The 26,809-nt window shown below is 38.3% G+C and overlaps 3 protein-coding genes and 1 non-coding gene across 4 annotated transcripts; all 4 read left to right on the top strand.

Moving 5' to 3' along the window:
* The first annotated feature begins 434 nt into the window (after positions 1-434).
* Positions 435-5,164, top strand: LOC116246240 (probable choline kinase 2). The gene is made up of 7 exons (XM_031618002.2): positions 435-1,027; positions 2,018-2,139; positions 2,210-2,405; positions 3,401-3,518; positions 3,644-3,691; positions 4,621-4,721; positions 4,939-5,164. The coding sequence occupies exons 1-7, from the start codon at positions 683-685 to the stop codon at positions 5,032-5,034; spliced, it is 1,026 nt and encodes a 341-aa protein (XP_031473862.1). The 5' UTR covers positions 435-682; the 3' UTR covers positions 5,035-5,164.
* Positions 5,165-5,973: 809 nt separating this feature from the next.
* TRNAG-GCC (transfer RNA glycine (anticodon GCC)) lies at positions 5,974-6,044 on the top strand. Its single transcript has one exon. It is a non-coding gene; the product is annotated as a tRNA-Gly (tRNA).
* A 2,450-nt stretch (positions 6,045-8,494) lies between these two features.
* LOC116245697 (uncharacterized) lies at positions 8,495-9,616 on the top strand. Its single transcript, XM_031617207.2, has one exon. The coding sequence runs from the start codon at positions 8,587-8,589 to the stop codon at positions 9,475-9,477; it is 891 nt and encodes a 296-aa protein (XP_031473067.1). The 5' UTR covers positions 8,495-8,586; the 3' UTR covers positions 9,478-9,616.
* An 8,568-nt stretch (positions 9,617-18,184) lies between these two features.
* LOC116246413 (pleiotropic drug resistance protein 1-like) lies at positions 18,185-25,962 on the top strand. Its single transcript, XM_031618281.2, has 24 exons — positions 18,185-18,901; positions 19,002-19,122; positions 19,214-19,302; positions 19,393-19,477; positions 19,564-19,723; positions 19,805-19,881; positions 20,199-20,252; positions 20,340-20,430; positions 20,548-20,849; positions 20,989-21,270; positions 21,378-21,694; positions 21,904-22,064; positions 22,194-22,297; positions 22,383-22,539; positions 22,625-22,738; positions 22,834-22,949; positions 23,071-23,403; positions 23,499-23,789; positions 23,953-24,036; positions 24,115-24,248; positions 24,414-24,641; positions 24,753-24,924; positions 25,096-25,350; positions 25,433-25,962. The coding sequence occupies exons 1-24, from the start codon at positions 18,570-18,572 to the stop codon at positions 25,706-25,708; spliced, it is 4,335 nt and encodes a 1,444-aa protein (XP_031474141.1). The 5' UTR covers positions 18,185-18,569; the 3' UTR covers positions 25,709-25,962.
* Positions 25,963-26,809: the final 847 nt, after the last annotated feature.

The following is a 26,809-nucleotide window of genomic DNA, read 5'->3' as shown; positions in this document are numbered from 1 at the left end:
GGGACATTTTTGCTCCAGCTGTCCTGAACAGATTTGTTCGGGACGGAAACACGTCTAGAACACGGTCACTACCCAAAGCGCGGCCAGCTCACTAACCGTTTGACTGGACAAAAGCCAACCACGGACCGCCACGTGGACGCTTCCACCCGAAGAAACCTTTACGGGGTCCTCAAACCACCGCCCGTTAACGACTTAACGATCGCTTTTACCAACGAGTGACACTTATAAAATATCGCTGAATCAAGCCCACTTTTTTGACCAACAAAATGAGGAAACTTTCGGCGTTATGAGAAATAGATGAGATATGGTTGGAAGATAGTTTCTTTTCCAGAAACGTGGCGGGCGATGGAGGAAGGATTTATGTCGGAAATGACACCGTGGTTAGCGCATTTGAATCAAAGTAGGAAAGCGCGTCGGAATGTTGTGATCTTAGGGGAGGAGGCACGGAAGCTTCCGCCGGAGACACGGAGGACGAAATGGGTTGGAGATAAAGCGGCATGGTGTTCGGGAACCTCATGTTGGGTCCTGTCCTGTGTTCATTTCGGGAGGCTGGGGTTTGGAGGATTTGGATTTTGCGTGTATCTCGTAGATTTTTTTGACGGCGAATTGCGTTTTGGTTCTGGGGGCAATCACCGGCTGCCTTGGGGAATTTCCTGGAGAATCTTGATCTTTTCCTTCCAAGATGGTGGGGGTTCACAGAGAAGCGGAGCATTCCCTTCCCAACGAGGCGCTGAAGCTCCTTCGTTGCTTGGCGTCAGGATGGGACGACGTCGTCGATCAGAAGGAACTGAGAATCGTTCGGCTCAAGGGAGCGATGACGAACGAGGTGTACAAGTGTGGGTGGCAGACGGAGAAAGGGGCGTCCACCAGGAAGGTTTTGGTTAGGATTTACGGCGAAGGGGTCGACGCCTTCTTCGATCGCCATGATGAGATCCGGACGTTTGAGTGCATGTCGAAGCATGGGCAGGGGCCGAGACTTCTGGGCCGTTTTCCGGAAGGCCGCGTAGAGGAGTTCATTCATGCTAGGGTAATGCTTAGGCCTGTAGTTCTTTCCAATTGACTCGTGGCACTCACGTCGCTCCTTTTCTGTTTTGTTTCTTGAATACCATTGTTTTCTTTCGAAGCAAAAAGGGTTTGGCCTCTCTTATGTTCTCATTAGCTGCTAGTTCGTTTCATTTAGTCTCTAATTTACATCAACTTTGTGCTGTTTGTTTCTTTTTATTGTAAAAGGATGATGCTGCCCTGGGTTTCTGATTCTGCTTGGTGCCTTGTTCCTAAAGATATTGTTATTCTATGAGGACTCTTCTGCTTATTGATCAGTTGGAATAAATTTTCTTTTGTGACCGTGCTTGGTTCGACAGTGGTTGCTGGGACGTTTTATTTAGCATCTGAAATTCGCCAATTCTTTCTGCTTCACTTCATTTTTAAGCTAAGACGATCAAAGTGCATCAAGCTTTTGACTGATTCTGATGCTTCAATCATACGAATGTGTGTATTAAATTGGAACAGAGCGATCCATAATCAATAAAGTAACTGCTAGATTTTGTAACCGTTCGTGCTTCCATTATTTCTGGATCCCATGATTAGCATCTGAATTATAACTCTTCCTCTGTTTGCTTTAGAGATAAGAGAATGAGATTGCATCGTGCTCGTATTTTCTTGATTCCTGATAGTTTTCTTGAATGGGGTATGATAAGTTTCCTATTGGCTTCCATTTCAACATTGTGAGTTACCAGCTTCTTTTACTGCACTAATGGGTTTGTCTTTCGCTTATATGTTTTCAACCCTATTCTGCTGGTTAAATTCTACCTCTTATTATGAGTCATTTGGTTGTAGGAGGAGGAGGACATAATGTTATCCAAAAGAGAGAGAGAGAGAGAGAGAGAGAGAGAGAGAGAGTTATTTGTGTTTTTACCTTCGATTGCTTTGATAATAATAGTGAACTTGCTGAACTTGTGATTTTGCATCCTTTCTTGACTAAATATGTTCTGTTTCCTCTTTTCTCACGACATGACAGACTCTTTCAGCATCTGACCTGCGTGATCCAGAAATATCTGCACTTGTAGCAGCTAAATTGAGAGAATTTCATGACCTGGAGATGCCAGGCCCTAGGAATGTCCTGCTGTGGGATAGGCTGAGGTATATGATCTCTTCTGTTCAGTCGCTTACAGAAAGTTCAAAGGTACATACTTAATAAATCTTCTCACAGGAACTGGCTCAAAGCGGCTATAAAAGTGTGTTCTGCAGCTGAAGCTGTAGAATTCGAGCTGGGAAAGATTGAAATGGAGATAAGTACTTTGGAAAAGGAGTTGTTCAGGGACAATGACAATATAGGATTCTGCCACAATGATCTGCAGTATGGTAACATTATGATGGACGAGGAAACCAAAACTGTGACCATAATAGTAAGTGTTCCTCATAATTTTTTCATTTTTGATATGTCACTTTCATGCCCAGCTAAGTTACTTTTGACTGTCTCTTCCATCATGTAGGCAGTGTTCTGTAGCCTGAAGAGAATTTAGGCTAAGTTTTTTCATGCATACGATGGGTGGACGTTTTCAGGAAAAATAGTCAGATCCTCCCAGGGCACACTATCCTGGATTTCAAGGGTGATAATGTATTTTCAGAAAAACTTATCCCATGTTCGATTACAGAATGTATGTCGTTCACTATACCCTAAAATACCTTTCACGTCTATCAAATGGCCCCCTAGATAAGTCATCCTTTCCTTTGCATTAAGATTTTTTCTTTTCGACAAAGAAACTAGACTGGGATATGAAGGATTCAAAGGTTAGATGCTTTTTGGCTTGTCAAAGCATGTTTTCCTAGACCCTGGGATTGTTGTTCCCTAAAAATTTTATACAAGCTTGGTTATCTGTTACTCTCAAAAACTGTACCAGATTGCACTTGATTCGTTTAATCACCTCCCTCCCTTTGTAAGTTATATTTCAACGACATGTTTGGTCTAAAGCTCAATCCTGTGACCTTGAATCAATAAAAGAAAAAAGAAAAACTAAAAGCACTCTTTTTACTGAGCAGACTTGTATGTGTGTGGGTGAGAGAGAGAGAGAAAGAGAGAGAGAGAGAGAGAGAGTTCTAACTGTTCAGTAATAACCAAAGAGAAAATCTAAAACACCTTAGGCAACGTAAATTAAGCTGAAAAGTTAGGCAGCTACTGTGAATAGCTGATTGTTTGGTGCAGTCTATAGTATGTTCCATTTGCTAACTATTTGACTGGTACAATGGCAAGTGGAAGCAACTTGATTTTTTCTATCCATAAGATTTGATAGAATGCCTACCTGTATATGTATGGCTAATATTTGGGTGTTCCTTTTGAGATCATCGTTGTGTACTGTACTCTAACTCAACAACTTATTCTTCTTCCTTTCTCCCTTTTTAGGACTATGAGTATGCTGGCTTCAACCCTGTTGCATATGACATTGCAAATCACTTCTGTGAGATGGCTGCTGATTATCATACTGAAACACCTCATATTTTGGACTTCGAGAAATATCCAGGTTAATTGGCTGCTATTTATTTAGGAAGAAAAATTTTGAGGTCTCGGTTATGAGACAATATGGCTAAATGTGGAGAAGAAAATCTTCTTGCTAACTCCGTTCATTTTCTTTCCCTTGTGTTACAGGTCTTGAGCAACGTAAAAGATTTGTGCATGTGTACTTAAGTTCTTCAGGTACATTTGTGTCTGGATACCAATACAAATATTCGATTATATGGAGGTTTCATGCATTGCATGTTACCATCTGCAAATGGTCCAGGGGGTCAAGTAATCTGTTTAACCCATTAGGTGTTGTCTTGTCTGAACCATCTGGGCCGTAATTCCACCTGAATATTTAGATAAACCTTCTTGATAAAGGTTTTGCTTGGCAGATGTCAAATAAATAAGAACATGGAAATTTGAATTAGCAGTTATACATGATGCAGAAAATAATGCAGCCTACCCAATTATTTTGGAGAATACCCTTGATGAAGTTTATGTTTGTTGCTTGAAATATATCTCCCAGCCAACTAGAACTAGTTTTGGTGCCAAAATTAGTTGGAATATTTCGCAAGCTTTTCATATCAACTAGGTTGTTAACCCCATGGAAAACATTTACGCTTCCTGTTGAGATTTTAGCACCTGATAATCAGTGGGATATAAAAGCAGACCTGTCATATTTATGTGAATGAACAAGATGATTTCAAAAGAAGATGTCACCTGAAATATTGATCTCTAAAATTTTGGTTTTAGTTCTTTTTTTTTGATGTCATGTTTTCTGTTGGCAGTTTTGTTTGTTATTCTGTCAAAATCATCAAAATCTTTGTTTGACAGAATAACTAAATACATTGCATTTGATGCATCCTTTATCGTTTTCAGGGTTAAGAAAATCAGGTTGATGTGTTGAATTGGCTTTGATAATTTAGACATCTTTAGCTTAAAAGAGGTTAAAAGTGTTGCATGCACTCTCCAGGTCTCCATTACAAAAGAGTTGCAAGACCTCAATCTGAGAATCCCTTTTCTTTTCCAGATGAATGGCTTCACTATTCTTGTTGACAATCTTTTGCAACAATATCATTAAGGTCCTATCTGAAACTCAGAAATGCTGTTTCTTTTCCGTACAGGTGATGAGACTAGTGAGTTTGTAGTTGAGCAGCTTCTGAACGATGTGGAGAAGTATACCCTTGCAAGTCATCTGACCTGGGGTTTATGGGGAATCATCTCGGTAATGCTACTAAATTCTCTCATTTCTTTTCCTGTTGTTTGACTTAGAACTGGTAACCAGATATATGTTGCCTCTGAAACTGTAGCTTTTAAGTTCATGATAACCTTCCTTTTGGGGCCAAAGATAGCACATTACTTTGAGCCAAGCAATCAAATTTTTCCCAAAGTGCTTTGTGCTTCTATACTGACAGCGTGTGGTAAATTTTGTCCATGTGCAGGAGCATGTCAATGAAATCGACTTCGATTATATGGAGTATGCAAGGCAAAGGCTCAAACAATACTGGCTGAAGAAACCTTCTATTTTGGGATGTTGAAGTCACTTACTTGCCTGTATATCTACCTTCCAAATAGCCTGTAAATGTAAAGGATTTAGATTTTTTTTTTGCTCAACGAGAATGCTTACTGTAGTTGCATTTTTTTTTTAAGAAGAAGTTTTGCATGTTATCTTTGGTGTTGCCGTCACTCCCAGGTCTCTAGTCTCACATCTACGCGCTCACGTGGTTCTGGTTCCTGAAATGGGACAATTCGGACAAACCTTTAATCGGCGGTAGCATCTTGATATCAAGAGTAGAGATAACAAGAAAATAACAATCGACAACCAAATTAACTAAGATGGTTAAAGAATCAGAAAAAGGAAAAATATTAATCCCTGAGGAGTGGAATCAATGGAAAACTTAGCTCTGTATAGCATTCGAGGATCCTCTGTCCTTCCATTTTTTTCTAGTGACAAGCATCTTTCCTGATGCCATTGCACGTATTTCAACATGCTGTGCTGAAACCCAAACACTTCATAGAAATTTCAACGTTCCACCACTAGAAATCCAATATCGCCGACATTGTGATAAGCACGATTAAAAGTCATAATGCCAAGATTGCATAATGTGTTCGATGGTTAAATTGAAAGAAAAATATTCTTAAGAGAAAAGCTAAAACTGACGTAAAAGTGCAGGAAGGCAACTACAAATAAGTAATCTTGACTTTGATGATAAAAAAGGATGTAATGGTACCAACTTCCGCTAATTTGATTATATGTATAATCTAATGATGTTCAGGCCTTTTCTGAACCAAGTATGATTCAGGATAAAATCTGACGTTCATATGCAATCATGTTAGATCAGAATCAGATCCAAATTCAATTATGAAACTGCATACTGAAATCAGGCCTTTTCTTTTCCCGCTTTTTCGGTCCCATATCTTCTTCGTTAAAGATCATATACTATATATATATGTATAATAAGTAGCGTATAACAGCCGCACCAGTGGTCTAGTGGTAGAATAGTACCCTGCCACGGTACAGACCCGGGTTCGATTCCCGGCTGGTGCATCTTTTTTTTTTTTGTGCCTTCTGGAGTTTCTTTATCACTCGGTCTAATAATGATATACTTTTATTGCCTATGTGCAGGCCGTCTATTGAGGAGCTGGTGAGCCCTCAACCGCGTCAGGTGGGTCCAGATCTTTGAGCGCATGACGTCCTAGGCAACTTTGGTTTTTTGAAAAATTTTTGTCATTGCCTTTAAACCAAGTTACGCACGAACTCTAACTCAACTGAACTAGAAACCAAATATAAGAAGTTCAATTAAAATTTCTAGATTTGATTTAAGGACCTTGGATTTGATTTGGGTTGAAAGTTGGTGCAAGTTATATGTTGGAGCTTTGGTATTGTAGCACAACCATTTCAAAAAATTAATTTTTCTTTGGCCTAATTCTCTCATAAAAAGAAAAGTAAGAAAAACACACAACATTAATGTATTATATTTATGTAGGGAGCAGCCGTACGACTTTCAGCTCCTTCTTTTTAACCTGCGCGCCGGCATGACTGCCATTGGGAAGACGCTTTGACATCCGTTAGATTTCACTCACCATTTTTGCTTCTATGATTTATGTATGGCTTGCCGTCCATTTCTTTTGGATGTGTCTCGTTTTAATGAATTAATTTTCAGCTCTTCCTCTCTCTCTTTCTTCAGCAAGCCTCCAGGGGTACTTTTTTTTCGCCGGAGTCTGTAGCTCGTCTTGTGCAGAGAGATGTTCATTTTGCCATTCAACTACGGTGTCGTTCTCTTTCTGCAGCTGGGTGATGTTGCCGTTCTGTCTTTCCACTCTCTTTTCACCCCTCTTATTTTGTTTTTTTTTGTACGTTGTTTTGTATATTTTCTCTTTTGCTTTTGTCTTGCGGTTTGTTACCCTAATTAAGGGACTTTTTGTCCCCAAATTTTGATATACATTCCCATTTTATTGGTTCTCCATATATATATATATATATATATATATATATATAATTTGTATCCGGCCATCTAAATGATCCAAGACTCATGCATATATATATATATAATTTGTATCCGGCCATCTATATATATATATATATATATATATATATATATATATATATATATATATATATATAAATTTTAGCGTGCATGGGGCAGCTGCTAGCTGAAGGGATCCACATCATACTCGGGGATCCACCATCCATGAGTATTAGTGTCAAAATGAGACCGAATTCCAGTCCCGTGTCCTCCTTGAGATCTCCATTAATGTTAGAGGGAAGAGAATGGTTGAGAAGTACAAATCGGAAATACATAGAGAGAGAGGAAGGGAGAAAGAAATACATAGAGAGAGAGGAAGGGAGAAAGAAATAAATAGGGAGAGAGGAAGGGAGAAGGAGAAGAATAATAAGAAAAAATAGTCTTAAAATCTTTTTCTGAGTCATGTATTCAATTCAACTCCCATGCATGTGAAATATTTGAATTGATAGTGAAAGAGAGAGAGAGAGTGCGTGTGTGGAGTATGATTAACGGTGACAAAACGAGGCTCCCCGTAAGTTTTATTTTGACAATTTTATGTCATGAATGATTGTAGTATTCTAGTGGTGGCGCCGTTCATTTCCTTCTCAATATCTCATATGCTCAAATAGATCATATTTAAATCAAACATACTCTTTATTGTATCCGGTGCTTTGAATGTTCATATATATATATATATATTTCGGATTTAAATTTAAATTCAAATATGAATAAAAAATATGTATGTCATATCTGTATCTGAATCCAAATTGAACAATCCAAATCCGAACTGAATCTGATTTTTAAATTAACATCAAAACCTAGATCCAAATCTGATTGGATGTTGTTCTTGAAATCTGAATCTGACCCAATTTCTTTGTTGGATATATATTTTCAGTATCCAATTCTCGTGAAATGGTTCAATTGGATATCATACCTAAATCGGTTTATTGACATTCTTATGTACAATCAATATTGGAAAAATGATCGATGAATGCATTTGTCTAAGACATCGAATTAGAGGAATTTAAAGCCCTCAAACTAGGTCATCTTGACATACTAAAAAAGAGAAGGTACAACTGCATTTTGTAATGCCAAATTATGTGTTCATGTTTTATTTGATGAATATAATTTATAACCAACGTTTTTATTTTTTTTATTTTTATACGTTTGTTTTATTTTTTTAGTGTTTTTTTTCTAAATAAAAAAAGAAAAAAAAAAAACCCATGTATATCGTAGAGAAAACATTATCCTTGTTGTATGCACATAAAGTACCTCATCAGGATATCTTAAGTTCATTTTACACCGTTTAAACGAGTCTCACACCACGGACCTTTATAAATTTGGCACCTCTCAGTGGGAAGCATGTGAGAGAGATTTCTCCTTTCACGTGAGGCGCATTAAGAAAGGAAGAGCCACCTTCATTCATGATCTCCACCGCTGTATATTACTCACTTCATTCACAATTTAATGGATCTCTGCATGAGCTATTTGCGCTCCTTGAAGTTGAATTGCTTTCCCTTTTCTATGGCTGTGGTTGCAGAGGAACTTAATTTATCCCCATAACTCTGCAGTGCGCAGCAAGAGATGAAGAAGGGATTCAGAAACTTCTGCAATGGCGTTGCATCGACATCCACGCTTAAGCAGGGGAAACCAGATCACCTCATCGCGACCACCGGAGACGGAGGATCTTCCTGCATGCTGCAGACACCGTCGCTGTGGTCGTCGTCTTGCATCGAGGACATGACCACCCTTCACGATCATCTGACGGCGCCGGCACCAACTTTGGAGGAGATGGTAGCGAGGCTAGATATGGAGGAGGCGGCGGCGAGGAGGGCCAAGCTGGCCCAGAGGAGGTGGCCGGGACGGTTGATAGGCTTACCGGAGGAGGAGGATGAAGAGGAGGAGGAGGAGGCACGGGCGACGACCATCAGGAGAAGAATGTCGTGCGTGAACAACTCGGACATACTGAAGTCCGCCAGGAACGCACTCAACCAATATCCCCGCTTCTCCCTGGACGGCAGGGACTCCTTGTACCGGTCGTCTTTCCAGAACCGTCTGGTCTCCGCCAAATTAATCTCCGGCAAGCAGACGGATACTCGCTTCGGTCTGGAGACGGGCACCGGCAAGAACAGGAGCGGTTGTGTGCTGCCGGCGACTCTGGGCGGTCAAACCGTGGCCTGGTGCAAGCCGGGCATAATCCCTAAACTCATGGGCCTAGAGTTAATACCCGTGCCGTTGTTCTATCCGACCAGCACGACCAAATCCAAGCAAAAGAACGGCCAGAGGAGTAGCAGCGGCAATAGCGTCGGCATGCTGGAGAAGAAGTCGGCGTGTTTGAAGGGAAGGACTTGCACACAGGCTGGTGTGCACAGTTGCGGGAGAACAGGCGGCCTTCGCCACATGGGCCGGCCACTACACGGTTTTGAGGCGGCCAAGAAACAAGGGTCAGATTGGCATATAGGTCGCATTCGTTAGCTCTCAATGATTTTCTACAGGGTCTTGAGAGATGCAATATCTATATATATGGTTGTTCACCCCTTTTCCACTATATATATAATCCTTACTTCATTTAAGTTGCATCTGTTCTCCACAGATGCTCACTGATTTCCGGCTATTAATTTGTGGGCTGCTGGTCTTATTTCCTGCACTAAGGAGTCTTAGTGGATTGAGCGATTGCTTTGCGAACAGTCAGGTTTGCAAGATTTTGTTTAAAATTGGACTGAGTCCTCGCTTTGGTGAAGAAGACAGTGATCTTTTTGGTCATCTGCATGTTTTGATTTCAGCGAGCAGCTTGACATGATGCCATGTTGAAAAATACAAATAAGCAAATAAAAAGGATTGAACATGGCATTTCACTTGTGATTGCTTTGAATATCCCAGTTAAAAGTTAGATCCATGGAAGGTCACTCAAGTCAATAATGCTAAATTATTCGACTAAACTTTTCCTTTGTCGCCTTGCAATTGCTGCCACTTTTATGATACGGCTTGATATCGTCTGATTTCTGCGTGATGTCCTAATTAATTAGCTGTGGAAGAGCGTGATGGTAGCTGGCTGTGTACATACAGTGCCATCTCCACCACACTGAGATTCTCTGAAAAGTAAAATTAAGAACAAATGATCTAACAAAAGGGTTATTCTTCAACATTCAGTAGCACGAAAGCAGAGAACATCAAAATATGGCGGGCATGGAATCATGAGAGTTAGCCATGAAGAAGAAGAACTTGGGAGTCACGAGACTGTCGCCATCTCATGGGTGTGTGTTGTGCACGAAGGTGAAGTACATAAAGAATATTACATCGGATGAACTTGGTCGAAGTTAGTTTGTATTGACTTCTTTAATAATATATACTTGGGGGGGTCATCATTGCGAAATAATTTTCATATTCATTAGCTTATATTTGCACATTTTAATATAAACCTTAATATTTGCGCATGTATTTTAACTATATCCAGAGCAGTGAGCTTCCTTCTATTAATATTTAGAATTGATGGTCTTTTTATAAGCGCTGCAAAATTAAATATTTGCATTCATGAAGATAATTATAGCTATCTTTTCATTTTTTAAAAGATAAAACAATAAATTTTCACGTGTTCAACTGCATGTGACTCGACAAAAATGAACTTATTTATATACTAGTGTCTTCTTTAAACTAACCATAAAAAATCAGGAGTGGAGAGAGAGATTTCAAGTGCTTTAGATGTCGATAGATGTTTAAGGGAAGAGTTGGCTCAGTAGTTGGAGGAAGAGGGATTCCTTCTAGGGTCAAACAGCCAGGATGATCTTATAATTTATCAAAATTCTTTGTTTGATAACACAATTCCAATGTCATAAAAAAAATGAAAATTTTAATTCTAGAATTCCACAATTCTGACCCTATCAAACATCCCCTTAGTATGGAAAGAAGTTCTTAATTCCGATATTATTCGGCTTCCAACTTTTAAGAATTTGCTGCTTAGAGCTGGAGTTGACTGACCTCAGATTTCAGGGTCCCTTGATAGATATTATTCATCTTGTATTTGTTTCCAACATTTTTTTTCATGGTAAATTTACCACGTTAAATTCTTTCATGCCATCAAACAGAACCTAGGTGACACTGTGGTGGCTGATGGGGTAAAGAAAGTGTAGACCTAATGGTTTGGTGATAAGATCTTTGTGATTTCAAACCAGCCTAATTGGCTGCACGCCTTGGAAGCATAGCTGGGGGGAGGAGCCATCTTGACTGAAGGTTTGGATGGATTCCTAGATACACAACCAGTTCAGTTTGTCTATTTCTCACATTGCACCAGCATTTGATGTTGTTCTTGTTCTCTATTCATTGTAAGGCCTGGTGCGATTTATGAGAGAAAGTTGCGTGCGGTGTGCACATGGTACACAATAAAGAAGGGAATAACATTTTGATAATTTGTTAAAAAGAAGAGTTTTCTATAGTCTCTTTACCTTTTTTTATTTCTATTTTTGTCCTTACAAAAATTTCTTTTTTCAGCGTGAAATAAGGGTATTTTGTTCATTAACCATATTGACACATGAAAATTCATGCATAAGTATGACACGTATAACCATGTTAGGTGACTTAGGGTGCTTTGGAACTAACCATAAATAAAATTTTAATGTGCTGTCCATAATACAGGAAATTTAGGTGTACTTTTTCCTTGTTGCTAATTCTTTGAGTATGTTTTTGAAAATTTTCCTAAATTGGGGAAGCCAATAATTGAATATCAAGGCGACCTTAATGTTGCGATAGTAAAATGTGCTTAGCTTGCTTCAAGGAGCTTAACACAATCGGGTGACAGGTGACTCATACTCACGGGGTCTAATGTTCAAATCTCATGGTCACTATCACATTATGGGTGCGTTACTTTTCTGGGTTGTGGGCAAATGCAGCAGCCGAGTTGAAAGATATACTTTATGTTCAATAAATATACTTTATGTTCAATATGTTTAAGAACCTTGAAAACAATGTGGAGGTTTTAAGTAGTTATCTCCGTGTAAACGTTAAAGAAAAAATATGTGTAGCTCAAGCTACTCATCCTAAACAAATTAAGGAAGTATTAGAAGGAAAAATTGAATGGAAGGTGCTCTAGTTTGTGTTGGCAGTGACAATATTATCCATAATTGAAGGATTTACCACCTAATTCAGACATGGGGCGTGACTGTGACTTAGTAAACCATTGTTATAAGAATCGGATGTCGCCATTGAAGCCGCAAAAAATAAGATTATTATATTTATTTTTGAAGAAAATGCATAAAAATAGCTAAAATAATTTGACTAAATAATTTTCATAACGGTACTACTATCTTAAAATGCACAAACTCCTTTGCATGCTTATTATTGACTAAAAGGGGTACATGCTTATATTATATTTTATTTTCCCTTCTACATGAACTAAAAAAAATATATATATATATATATCATACATCCCATACGCATGCATGATCAGACGTCTGAATTAATTGACACATGGTTATAATCAGGGAGAGGGGGTTCCTTTTTTTTGCCTTAATTTCCTGTTTTTGTTGATTATAATTAACTACTCCGAGCTTATGCAAATTTCAGTTGTTTAATGGCTAAAGGCCTATCAGTTAGTTCTCCACATTTCCCAACATCGGTAGTATTGTTTGATGGAAATTGGCTTGGTAGGAAAAGCAGGGAAAGGACTTGGGAAGGGAAACCTGGCCAAGTGCATACATGTTTGCTGTCCACATTCCTGGGAAAATCTTTCTCTGATTTTGCCGTTCCTCCCTCACCCTCATGTAGACCACACTGAATACGTGATTTTGGCCGGACCTGGTTATATGCGCCATTTTAAGTGACGTGGAGCCATTTTTCTCTCCCGCACCTGCATAAAAAATCTAATCGAACCGAACCCATATCTAGCCACATGGGGTGCCCACATCAGACATGGGTTGGCGACTCAACCGCCCCTCGACAAAAAAATCCTGGCTTAGCCTCGGGTTGACACCCACAAAAAAAAAAAATCCTTTCTTCCCTACATTGGAATCCACATTCTAAAAATCTCTCTCCTTAGAACAAACAGCTGAAACGTAAGAGTTCTCTTGCCTTGTTCTGTTTTTGGCAACAACCTTACGGGGGTAAGGGCGAGTGAGTTGCGTGCACCACTTCATACAAGCAACACATATATGCCAAAAGAAAATGGGTAAAGAATTAGACATATTTGGGCAATTATCTTTAAAAAATGTCTTTTTTAGTTTTTTCACTTTTTTCGGTTTTCTTTCCAAAAGTTTTCTTTTTCCATCAACTAAGAACATTTTCGTCCTTAACCATACTGTATATGAAATTTCGGCATATTTCATGACCCGCTTCACTTTACAGGGCGTTTGACTACTTTGGATCTAAAATCTGGGAGTCTTTATATGTGCAGCTGTTCAATCCTACTTTTTTTAATTTGGTCCTACCCATCGCTCCTCTTGGCCCGACCCGCAGACAGTTTGACTCGACCTTAAAAAAAATCCTAGCTCCACCCCTGCTGCCGACGTCGTGGATAAACTTGCTATCTCAAGGCGAGATCTTGTGGACGGATGAAAATTTGGAAAACGTTAGTAAAAAATTTTGGTGGTTTCAAAGGAGCTCGAAAGGTGGGGGTCATTTTCAAAAGTGGGGATGGAAAAGTAGATTTTCCCAGGAGCAATGGGAAATCTACAATTACCACATGTTGGAGGCTCCAGCATCTTCCTAGAGCCTTCTTGGCTTTTCTCTTGTTTTGTTTTTGTTTTTTGTTTTTTTTTTTAAATCTCTGCCTTTTTCTGTTAATTAATATTCAAATATTTAATATCTGTTCTATTTTTTTGAACAAAATGCATACAAGTTTTTCTTTTTTTGGGCAAGATAGAAATTGGATTCAAATAGAACAGTATGCGACAGGTAATCTTTTAATTATTTCCCATCACGTTTAAGCCTTTCTTATTTTTAATTGTTTTGCTTTAAGAGTAATCAGATAATCTTTTCAAGTATATTTCACAAAATTAGAGAGAGAGAAAGAAAAAAAACATGCCTAATCCTTTAGGCAGAAGCAAGAATTCCCTGAAAAAGTAATGGAAAATTTTTTCAATAAATATGCAACAAACAAGTTTTTATCAAGACGAGTATTTCATCATACCAGGCAACAAAAGAGTCAAATCCCTCACATTTTCAATTTATCATGCATGCTTTCGATGTCGGGATGTGTATATGATTTCTACATATGATTTCTACTTTCTTATATTTTATCTACTCAAGAAAGAGACTATGTAGAAAAATGTCAACGCCTTGGGGCTTCAGTTTTCTGGACATTTTTTTTTTCCATAGAATTATAATTGAGTTGTCTCCATTTATAGAAAACAAGAAGCTCGTGATCTCCCACATCATCAGCATGAAAGAAACTGTTATCAAGAGGCTTCAGGACCAGGTGTTTCCTTTGAAGACACCACAAATTAATGAAAAAAGAAAGAAAAATTCTATTTTGTGATCGATAAATGTGGGACAATAAAAGAGAAATAAAACCACTCAAACACGTGAAGTGAGGACGTTCCAGAACAGATGTTTTATTATTATTATTATTACTATTGTTGTTGTTGTTGTTGTTTTCCTCTCTCTTCTTGCAATATGATACAACCGTTTTTTTTAACATGGCACTCAACTACATATCGAGCATAGATTGCTGAATTCCGTCACTAAAATATAGGTGTTTGAAAAACATGCGTCAGGAAAAACATCAGCAAAACCTTTAAAAATGTCTTGCTTATTTTTATTGATATTTTTTTTTGGTGCGTTATGGTGTCACAATTGACGTTCAATTACAAAATTTGGTTGGATTCAGATTTAAAAAATGATATCCAGTGAGATCCATATTCTATTTTGGTCTTAAATAAATATTCAACATAACAATAAGCAACAGTATAGCCAGTATTTTTCTATATATAATATATATATATACAAGTTATAAAAGTTAGTTCTTAACATATCAGAATTGGGCTTGGATTTAGTTGTAAATCTAAAACTCAAATTCAAATTCAAATTCAAATCAGATTGGGATTGTGAATTCAAAAATCGATTCGCATAGAAATAGTGCATGGAGTATTAGTTATTTGCATTTGAATATGAATTGATCATAGGTAAAAAAAAAAATATATCTTAATTATTTGAATCAGATCCATTGACATGCCTATTCGATTGTCTTATCAACCAGGTTTAAAAAAGTGACATTGGACAATGTTGTGTCTTTTCATCCGGCCTTCTTAATTTTACCCACTCATTCAACTTAATTACCTTTTCACGGCGGTGGACAAAGCCCCGCAACTAATGGCGCGTCACAATGTTGGTAAAATCTGACCAATGATTGCTCACACACGGCCAAATGCTGGATCTCATATTTTTCGTTTCCATCTTCTGTCCTTATGGAGGGATTTCTCCTTCGATGGATCAGGGATATTTTGGTCATTTCACACTCCAGCTGGTGCATGTAACCAACTTTGGTTGTCGTTTATGGGAAAATATGTCCCACCTTTAATAGCGGGATTCCTAAGAAAATTCAGAAACATAATCATTCATGGAACCAACAAATTTCCAGTAAAAGTTGGTCATGTTTACCAAACTCTAAAGGATTTGGAGAACATTTGAGTTGAAGGAATAATTCAGACCAAAAGGTAGAGCAAGTTCATGCTTGGCAATTGCCAGCATATCAAACAAAGACCCTCCAGGGGTTTGTGGTCCATGTGGCCTTCTAGATGATAGAGACTAACATGAAGAAGAGGATGATATGTATGAATGACTTTTGGCAAGGCAGAATCATTTTATTGGAGGCGGCTTTTTAACGAGAGCTTCAGAGGGGGGCGGAGACAGGATTTTTTTTTTTAAAAAAAATTAATAGCTGAACGGATAAGTGTCACAATTATTGTGGCCAATATTAATTTTCAAAAAATTTTATGATGGCTCAATTAAAAGTTGTGAATATATATATATATATATATATATATATATATATATAATTATATTTTTTAAATAAATTAGAAAAGGCATGGCTCTTGGTAATGTCGCCGATGCAAACCCACCGGAAGTGGGCTCCCATCCTTTGTTGGCTTTACCGTTGGAGAGTGTGATGATCTTTGAGCTGTCAATGAAATAAAGGTTTGGGCCTTCCTCGAAAAAGGTTGCATTGGATAGAAAGAAAAAGAATCATATAAATTAATTTAAAGAATTGACTTGAAACGACAAGATCTTTTGCTTTGAACATTTTTTTATTCATGGAATGTGTGTTTGTGAATGATTTGATAAATTCATGTCGAAATTTATGATTTGAAATTGTTTATGCAAGTAATTTAATCGTTAACTATCAATTCGCATTGCTTAAAAAGTCGAAGAAAAGTGGAACTTTGAGATTGAAGTCAACAGTTATTAAAAAAATTTTAATAATAAAAAGCACTTTTCACAATAGTTTTTAATAACACAAAGTAAAAAATAATTATTTAATCATAAAAATAACCGACTAATTTCAAATTTTTTATATACATGTATATATAGTACCAATAGTTGCATCAATCATTTTCATTGAAAAAGCTACCCATTGAAAACTTTTTCTTCCAAATGTTATCCAAGATGTTTTTGGTCAAGTCTAACTCTTTTAGATTTTTTTTTTTCATTTGGTTTGTATTAGAAGCGGTAAATTTCATCTTCCTTTCATCTTCTTTTCATTACATTAATAAAAAGTTATCCTCATATGGAAAACACAAGGAAATCGTGAACTCCCATTTCTTCTAATTTGCATTTGAATTTTGGATTTGTGAACATCTGATCAGTCCAAATAATATGTTATGAGAGGAACGTTCAATTTGAATTCAGATCTCTACCTTTTTTTAAAGTGTTAACATTTCATAGGAAATGATGGGAGCTTCGACCTTTTTCTTGAGTAGTAAGATGAAATACTTCTCCTACTCGCTTAATAAATGTTAAAATTTCATGCCACCAAATATAAACTGACATGTCATGCACATTAGAAAAGGTTGGAAATTGCCAAGAAACTGTTGATCTTACCATCCGTCATTTTAATTGAGCAGTACCATTAATTGCCATGGACCACAAATTTGATTAATTTGTAAGCAATGAACTAAATAATCACAGCCGGGAAGACCAAAGGTATGTATCTTCAATTATTGTCCTGATAGATCTCAAAACATTCAAAATGCAGTGAACAGTTTTGTTTCTCATCATTTTTGTGGGAAATCAACTACAAAGCTAAGAAAACGCGGTCAACTTTTCCCTACGATCAAGTCGCAACAGAAAATTTGGACTTAAATTCGCTTAAAGTCACGCTAAAACACAAACCATGCATTTTTTTCTAAGGGGGTTCACATGGCCAGACTACTTTGCGTGTTATAGCCATAAAGGTGAGAATGAGTTTTGTACAACATCCTTGTGAGTATATATTGAGAATAGATCATACTACCAATATGTATATTTACTTTAATGTTCTAACTTTGTCTTTTATCTCATACATATGTCCTTTTTTCATACCAATGTGTTTATTGTATAAGATGATGATAGGTATAATAAGTATGAAATACCAACATTTGTATTTGATAATGAAAAACATATGAGATAAACGACATAAGCGAAAAAAATAGAACTAAAACCCTTCTTTGCTAATCAAAAGTATATATTGGTCATAACCATTAACATATATATATATATATATATATATATATATATATACTGCTCAAAAGCATTTTCATCATTAGCATACTATCTTCCTGCACTTAGAGCGTATAACCCCGCTCCGATAAGAGGCTGGAGCCATACTGGCATGCAACAGTACTACTCAAGTCGACAGTGTGGGCTACCGCCGGCGGATTAAAAATCTCGTTAAAGATAACAATTGCATGCAGCCTCGCATAAGGGGAACGTGGCTCTGCCACTTGTCTCATCCGATTAATAAAAAACAGTAGTCCAGAGCTCCTCTGGCGCTCCGAATATTGGTTTCAATTAGTGGACCTCCACGATGATGGCGTCTCTCTGCACTAGAAGGCCAGCAACAGGAGATGGAATTGTACATTGACGACAATGCTCTCTCACCCCATCATCGTTGGGTGAGGTTTCACTAGACAATTTACATCAAATCATTTTTGGAAAATATCTTTTCTTTGATTTATTTCATACAGATTGATTCATTTTCTTTGTTGGTTTGGCAGTTTCTCTCTATTTGTCAGTTTCCGTCTTCTTATTGCTGTAATCAAGAGTCGTTGTCCTCCAAATTGTACACCCGTTTGCTCTGTCATGGTAGGAGGAATCCAGTGTCATCCCCTGCGCCATGTGAAAAAGAGCCGTTAGTTCACACCATCTCCCGGGAAACACCACCCTGTTTCTCTCTCCCTGCCAACTTTTAAATTGAACTCTGCATCTCCCTTGCCAACTTTTAAATTGAACTCCGCATCTCCCTCGCCAACACTTGAGATTTCTTCATTTCTTTTCACAATTTCATGACTCTTTATTTTCTTGGACGAGTTTTTTCATCCTTGAAACAGAGTCATTTTATGGGCGTTATCATTAAGATTGCGCCTTGTTTGTAAGCAAGAGATATGGAGACAGGAGGTGATATTTACAGAGTTGGGACTTTCAGAAGACATGGGTCCTCCTCCATTTGGAGGAACAGTGGGAATGATGCCTTCTCAAGGTCTTCAAGAGAAGGGGAAGATGATGAGGAGGCCCTCAGATGGGCAGCTCTTGAGAAGCTCCCCACCTATGACAGGATCAGGAAAGGGATTCTCAGTGGTGTTGCAGGTGATCTTGCTGAGGTCGATGTTCGCAAGCTCGGCTTCGTTGAGAGAAAAAACCTGCTGGATAGGCTCGTCAGAGTTGCTGAGGAAGACAATGAGAAGTTCCTTCTCCAGCTCAAGGACCGAATAGATCGGTAATTCTCTTTGAATATTTTCTCTTCATGTGCGAGCTCTCTTCATGGCCTGGTTTTTCATTGGTTGCTTTTGGATCTTGTGATTCTATGGGGGATGTAGGGTCGGAATCGATATCCCGCTGATCGACGTCCGGTTCGAGAATTTAAATGTTGATACAGAGGTCTACGTTGGCAGCAGAGGACTGCCTACTTTGCTGAATACTGCTGTCAATGTGCTAGAGGTAAGTACAGTTACTTTCTATTCTGCAATGTAGAAGAAACATTGATGGAGATACTCAAAGGCTGGTGACTTGCTGAATTTTTATTGGAAAGGGTACCCTGAACTTCCTCCATGTTCTTCCAAAAAAGAAGAAGCCGTTGTCCATTCTTCACAACGTCAGTGGAATCGTGAAGCCTAAAAGGTAAAAAAGATGCCGTCCATCTTTTTCTGCCCCTTTTACTCTCAGAAGGCTTGACTCACATAATTTCACTTGGCGGGTCATAATTTGCAGGATGACGCTCATTTTAGGCCCTCCAAGTTCCGGGAAGACCACTTTGCTGTTAGCCCTGGCTGGAAAGCTTGATTCGAGTTTGAAGGTGCGAAACATAAGCTTCCAGACTTTGCACTTTTGGTGAAAACATTTCTTGAAACTGACGGGGATCCACTTCTACTGAATTATTAGACTTCAGGAAGGATAAGTTATAATGGGCACGAAATGAACGAATTTGTTCCTCAGAGAACCTCTGCATATATAAGCCAGCATGATCTTCATATAGGAGAAATGACGGTCAGGGAAACGTTAGCTTTCTCTGCAAGATGCCAGGGAGTCGGTTCACGTTATGGTAAAACTTTAAGTTTCATGTGGTAATATGCAAAAGTTCTCATATATTTTTGTGATATTTTGCATTTTCTTGTTGAGGTAGATTTGCTGGAAGAGTTGTCTAGAAGGGAAAAGGCTGCCAACATTAAGCCAGGATCTGATCTTGATGTCTTCATGAAGGTAGCATATTAACATACTCACCATCTCTATTTAAATGTATGGTGTCTTTGAAGACGACTTTGATTACCTTCCCCTATTTCCCGTTCTTGCAAACAGTGATATTGCATATATTCTCTTTTTTTCTCCCTTCTTTTTCCATTTTCCTTTCATGGGATTCACCTGGCATCACAGAGGCATCATTCTATATTTTTTATTTATTTATTTTTATTTCAGTAGTCAGAAAACATGTGATTTTGAACGTTTAAATGGAGACAGTAGGGAAGGTAATATTTTACTGAGGTTTCAATATTAAGAATTTCCAGTTTAACCTCTTTTAGGCTTCCTCCCTGGAAGGTCAGAAGGCTAGTGCAGTGACAGACTATATATTGAAGGTGAGCAAAACAAACGGTTGTTTCTGTTTCCTTTATCAGAAAGACAAACTATATTTCTCAAATATCTTACCCTGCTTACAATATCAGATTCTAGGTCTAGACATATGTGCTGACACCATGGTTGGAAATGAAATGTTCAGAGGAATTTCAGGGGGACAAAAGAAACGGGTCACAACAGGTGGAGAAAATAATGCTAGTTTAAAATACATTTCAGCATACTTCTCCAGTACTCAGCCTTGATCAATCCAATACAGTTCAGGGCTTTTATGTTAACTCATTTTGATTGTTTTTCCAGGAGAAATGCTGGTTGGACCAGCTAGAGCTCTCTTTATGGACGAGATATCAACTGGTTTAGATAGCTCCACCACTTACAAAATTGTGAATTCAGTCAGACAATTTACCCATATTATTGGAGCCACAGTAGCCATTTCTTTGCTGCAACCAGCACCAGAGACCTATGATCTTTTTGACGACATCATTCTTCTCTCTGATGGTCATATTGTATACCATGGTCCTCGTGAGCATGTACTTGAGTTCTTTGAATCTATGGGCTTCAGGTGTCCTGAGAGAAAGGGCATTGCAGATTTTCTACAAGAGGTAAGCTCTTAGTCTATTGAGTTTTTGTAAATTGTAATTCAAAAATATGCACATGTGAGATCAATTTCTGCTTTAATGAGTTTGTCTCTTTGCATGTTTAATATATTTCTGAGGGTTCAATCTACTTCACATTCACCAGGTGACATCTCGAAACGACCAGAAGCAATACTGGATACATGAAGAAGAAACCTACAGATTTGTACCAGTGAAGGAATTTGCAGAAGCGTTTCATTCATTTCATATTGGACAACAATTATATGCAGAATTTTCTATACCATTTGACAAGAGTAAAAACCATCCTGCTGCATTAACAGGTTCCAAATACGGTGTAAGCAAGTTGGAGCTGTTAAAAGCATCCTTTTCAAGGGAATTACTGCTGATGAAAAGGAACTCTTTTGTCTACATTTTTAAAATGATGCAAGTGAGTATTGCATCTATCGGCACCCAGTTCTTCAGGAAGTTTTGAGATTATTGTATGTCTTATAGCTTATGTCTTATTTATTGTACTTTTTTCTCTCTTTTTTACAGCTTATAGTCCTTGCTTTTATTACGATGACTCTCTTCCTACGTACTAAGATGCACCGGAACACAATCAATGATGGAGGGATTTATCTGGGTGCACTATTTTTTGGTTTGATTACAATCATGTTCAATGGTTTTGCGGAGCTCTCCTTGACAATTGCAATACTGCCTGTTTTTTACAAGCAAAGAGACTTGTTTTTCTATCCAGCATGGACATATGCAATTCCCGCATGGATTACTAAAATTCCAATATCAGTTGCTGAGGCCTCTATATGGGTGTTTTTGACTTACTATGTGGTCGGTTTTGATCCAAGTGCTGGAAGGTGAGTTATTAGTTAGTATTTGAAGCTTTTCTATCATTGTGGTTGTATCATGATCTATCACAAGTTTTCTTCATATATACAAGAAGATACAGTATGGAAAAAATAGAAATAGCCAAATAACTAGTAATTAATAAGTTGAAGTGGAAAACTTGTGCAATTGAATTGTGGAATTGACTGATATAAATCATCATTCTATGCTCTACTTACAGGATGTTCAGGCAATTGCTTCTGCTTCTAGGAATCAACCAAATGTCGTCTGGCCTTTTCCGTTTAATTGCTGCCTTGGGCCGGGACCTCATTGTTGCAAATACATTTGGTTCATTTGCATTGCTTGTAATAATTGCTCTTGGTGGCTTTATACTCTCACGGGGTATGCTCACCTGATTATGTGTTCTTTGGTTCCTCAAACTATGGAATTAAACATTTCTTTTCTTGTTGAATGATAAAACAACTTATCATTAGACCAAGTTGGTGAAGGTATCTTCTTCATGTGCAACAGATAACATTAAGAGCTGGTGCATCTGGGGCTACTGGATTTCACCAATTATGTATGGACAAAATGCCATTTCTGTGAATGAATTCCTTGGGAACAGTTGGCACCAAGTAAGTTTTGGCCCCAATTAGAAAGATATTATGCAGAATTCAAAATTATAGGTTATCATTGATTTTTTTTTTTTTTTTTTTGTAGGTTATACCGAATTCAACTATGTCACTGGGTGAAGCAGTCCTGAAAGCACATGGAATGTTTGGTCGAGGGTACTGGTACTGGATTGGAGTTGGTGCCCTGATTGGATACACTTTGCTCTTCAATGGGCTCTTCAGTGCTGCACTTGCTTATCTTCAACGTGAGTCTTATATTCTATCTGTGTTGGTGTATGTGGTCTTAATGTTATTCTCTAAACTGGTGAAATGGTGGCTATGCACTTGCAGCTTTTGGAAAATCACAGGCTATATCTGAAGAGGCATTGAAGGAGAAACATGCTAATTTGACTGGCGAAAATGTAAAATCAGAATTATCTTCAAGAGGAAGAAGGATTACGGAAGGTAATTTCACCAGACAAACCCCAGATGCTTATTATTAACTGTATCATGTGAATCACCCTAGCAATAAATATAAATTTGTTGTGCCTCTCTTTCAGCTCAATCAGAATCAGTTGCTGAACGTGTCCATAGCCAACAGAAAGGAATGGTCCTTCCATTTACACCCCTATGCATAACATTTGAAGACATCAGATATTCAGTGGACATGCCACAGGTAAACATAAAATATTAAGTTCTCTCTCTCTCTCTCTCTCTCTCTCTCTCTCTCTCTCTCTCTCTCTCCCTTCTTCATATCATCAGGCATCTGCCTTCTAAACGTGATCTGAATTTTCTAGGAAATGAAAGCTCGAGGTGTTTCTGAGGACAAATTAGAGCTGCTGAAGGGTATAAGTGGGACTTTCAGACCTGGAGCATTAACGGCCTTGATGGGTGTAAGCGGAGCTGGCAAAACTACTTTAATGGATGTGTTAGCAGGAAGAAAGACTGGTGGCTATACTACTGGAAGCATCAAAATATCAGGTTATCCGAAGAAACAGGAAACCTTTGCTCGTGTTTCGGGTTACTGTGAGCAAAATGACATCCATTCTCCCCATGTCACTGTATATGAATCACTTGTCTACTCTGCTTGGCTTCGTTTACCTCCTGAAGTCAATTCTGCTACGAGAAAGGTTGGTGCTGAATCACATTTATAATGAATGGTCTTCCCTTCCTCAGCACCTATCCATAGGGTAGGCTTTCTTATTGCAAGGATCAATCTCTGCAGCTATTTGTTGAGGAGGTCATGGAACTTGTGGAGTTGACATCATTAAGGGAATCCCTTGTGGGGTTACCAGGTGTAAATGGGCTCTCAATTGAGCAACGTAAACGATTGACAATTGCAGTGGAGCTAGTTGCTAATCCCTCCATAATATTCATGGACGAACCAACCTCTGGCCTCGATGCCAGAGCTGCAGCAATTGTCATGAGAACCGTCAGAAATACAGTGGATACTGGAAGGACAGTTGTTTGCACAATTCATCAACCCAGTATTGACATATTTGAAGCATTTGATGAGGTGAGGATGTTGGTAAATGACTTTGTATAACCATAGTGTGTACCAACTGAAACTTACAATGATGCTAAAGCATTATGTGTAGAGATTCTCCTTGTTAGTCACATGATGCAACTAGGTGTATTTTGCTTGCTTCTTTGTGGATCACTTTTTCTCTTCATTTCAGCTCTTCCTTATGAAGCGAGGTGGACAGGAGATCTACGTTGGGCCGTTGGGCCAGAAATCTTGTCACCTAATTTCCTATTTTGAGGTAACAAAAGCTATTTTCCACATGCAAGTTTAGTTTGGAGCTTGTGTCAAGGTTAAGTAAAGTGATGATACACTGTAGGGCATCGAAGGAGTAAGCAGGATAAGAGAAAGGTACAATCCAGCAACGTGGATGCTAGAAGTGACCTCTGAGGCACAAGAGGACATTCTTGGTGTAGACTTTGCTGAGATCTACAGAAACTCTGATCTGTATCAGTGAGTACATTTTAACTAGTTTTATTCTTAATATCTCCATACGACAGGATTACTTTGCTGTAATGAAGAAACATGTTGAAGAGACAAGTAGGATCATATTTAGTCATTGGTTCCCCTGTCCAAGGTTTTCATGAATTTATAATTTATATGTGCTGATGGCTGCAGGAGAAATAGGGCTTTGATAAATGAGCTCACTTCACCTCCACCTGGCTCTAAAGATCTTTACTTTCCAACAAAGCACTCTCAGTCCTTCATCACTCAGTGCATGGCATGCCTGTGGAAACAACACTGGTCTTACTGGCGTAACCCTTCATATACAGCTACACGTTTCTTCTTCACAACCTTTTCAGCCTTGATGTTTGGGGCCATTTTCTGGAATCTTGGCATGAAAAGGTCTGGATTGCTTCAATATGTATACATTTATACATACATAAATATATATAGGAACGGAGGGAAAGAGAGATTCTGGGGATATGAATTCTCATTTTTTGACATCTTTCACAGGAGTAAGCAACAGGATTTGTTCAATGCAATGGGCTCCATGTATGCTGCTGTTCTGTTTATTGGTATCAACAATGCATCATCTGTTCAGCCAGTTGTGGCTATTGGAAGAACCGTCTTCTATAGGGAAAGGGCTGCTGGAATGTATTCTGAATTGCCATATGCATTTGGTCAGGTATGCTACACAATGGTGAATATACTTACTAATGCACATTGTCTCTACACGCAAACAATTAATAAAACATTCTGTATTGTCTGGCTATCCTTGATTTATTCGTAACTGAGTGGTTACTAGTCTAAAGACCTGAATTTTCAAGAGCTAATTAGGTTGTTTACATGTGCACAGGTTGCTATTGAACTGCCATATGCCTTGATTCAGGCTTTGATCTATGGAGTTATAGTATATGCAATGATAGGCTTCGAGTGGACTGCTGCCAAGTTCTTCTGGTATATATTCTTCATGTACTTCACCTTCCTATACTTCACATTCTATGGGATGATGGCAGTTGCAGTCACTCCAAATCATCACATCGCCGCCATCATCTCTTCTGCATTTTATGCAATTTGGAATCTCTTCTCTGGATTTGTGATTGCACGTCCGGTATGTGATCATCTACTCTGTTATATCTTGTCGGAGATTTTGAGAGTGGCACCAATAATTTACATATTTATATCCTTTTCAGAGTATGCCAGTGTGGTGGAGATGGTACTACTGGGCATGCCCTGTTGCTTGGACGTTGAATGGGTTAGTTACTTCACAATTTGGTGATGTAAAGTCAAATCTTGAAGTGGCCAACTCTGCAGCAACAACTGTGACAGTGGAGGGATTCATCCGAGCCTATTTTGGATTCCGCCATGACTTCTTGGATGTGGTTTCCATAATGGTTGTAGGATTTGCGATTCTATTTGCATCTGTTTTTGCATTGGCAGCTAAGGCCTTCAACTTTGAGAAAAGATAGTAGCTCTTGGATGTAGGTAATTCAAAACAAATTGCTTAAGCAGATCATAAAGTCACTTATATGAGAGTGTACTTTGTATCTGCTAATTGTAGGAATAGTCTTCCATCCACTTTTCTAGCGTTGATAGGAAAATATATGCAGCCTAGGGTACTCATTTCCTCGTATATGTTAAGGAATAAAAGCACATTTGATTCGTCACAATATTGAGTTTTAATAAATGCACAAAAAAATGGCAGAAGTGTTCATCTTTTTCACTGTAGACCGTGTAACTGTGGTCAAGCTTGCTTGATAGACGCTTAGGAGATAAGCATGTTTCCCAAGATACTTGAAGAAACAACAGCAGCACAGCTTTAGTGCACAAACTTGATAGTTTGAAATTTGGAAAGCAAAGAAAGTGAACGTCTATCCTTCAACCAGCAGCGCGTTGCTGAATATATCTGCTTAATCCAATCCATGCGACGTACTCTTGTAGTCCTATGATTTCCACCTCAACAAACTTGTATTTTTCTTTGATACCAAATGCTTAGCTTACACATTAACGTGTGGGTAATTTGATGGCAATTGGTGTGTGGGAGTGCTTATCTGGTTCTAGAGCTCGTCATACAAGAGGAACTCACCCAACTTATGCTGTTGCAGTATAACATAAAAGAGAGAGGGAGGGAAAGAGAGAAACAAACGCGTCGGGAGGACGTGTGACAGAGATTACTTTGGAAAGTAAAACTAATAGATAAGAAATCGTAGGAGAGAGTTCTAAAGTCCAAAGGACTTCTCTAACTGGCATAGGGATGAGAAATTTCAGAGAATTTGGATTTGAACGTTCAAAAGTTAAAGACTCAATGGTAAGCAACGCTAGTGTTCTTCTATCAACACGGTCTCTCTTGTTCCAGCTAAAGACTCAAGCACATCATTCATACATCATTCATTTTAACGCGTCAACATTTTTCTTTCTTAAATTGTTTCTGATGGCCTCCCAAGGTTTTTTTCCTTCTCTGTACCCTTATGGTGGAAGTATACATAAACTAATGCAACACTCCCTTGTTGATTGAAGAAACTCGTGGGCTTGACTAATTGGGTGTCACCTTTCAAAGGTAAACTTGTGGC

This window comes from Nymphaea colorata, chromosome 1 (genome assembly GCF_008831285.2).
Source record: "Nymphaea colorata isolate Beijing-Zhang1983 chromosome 1, ASM883128v2, whole genome shotgun sequence".
NCBI classification, from domain to species: domain Eukaryota; kingdom Viridiplantae; phylum Streptophyta; class Magnoliopsida; order Nymphaeales; family Nymphaeaceae; genus Nymphaea; species Nymphaea colorata.
Note: the sequence above shows the minus strand (reverse complement) of the source record. Positions and strands in the feature narration are given on the sequence as shown.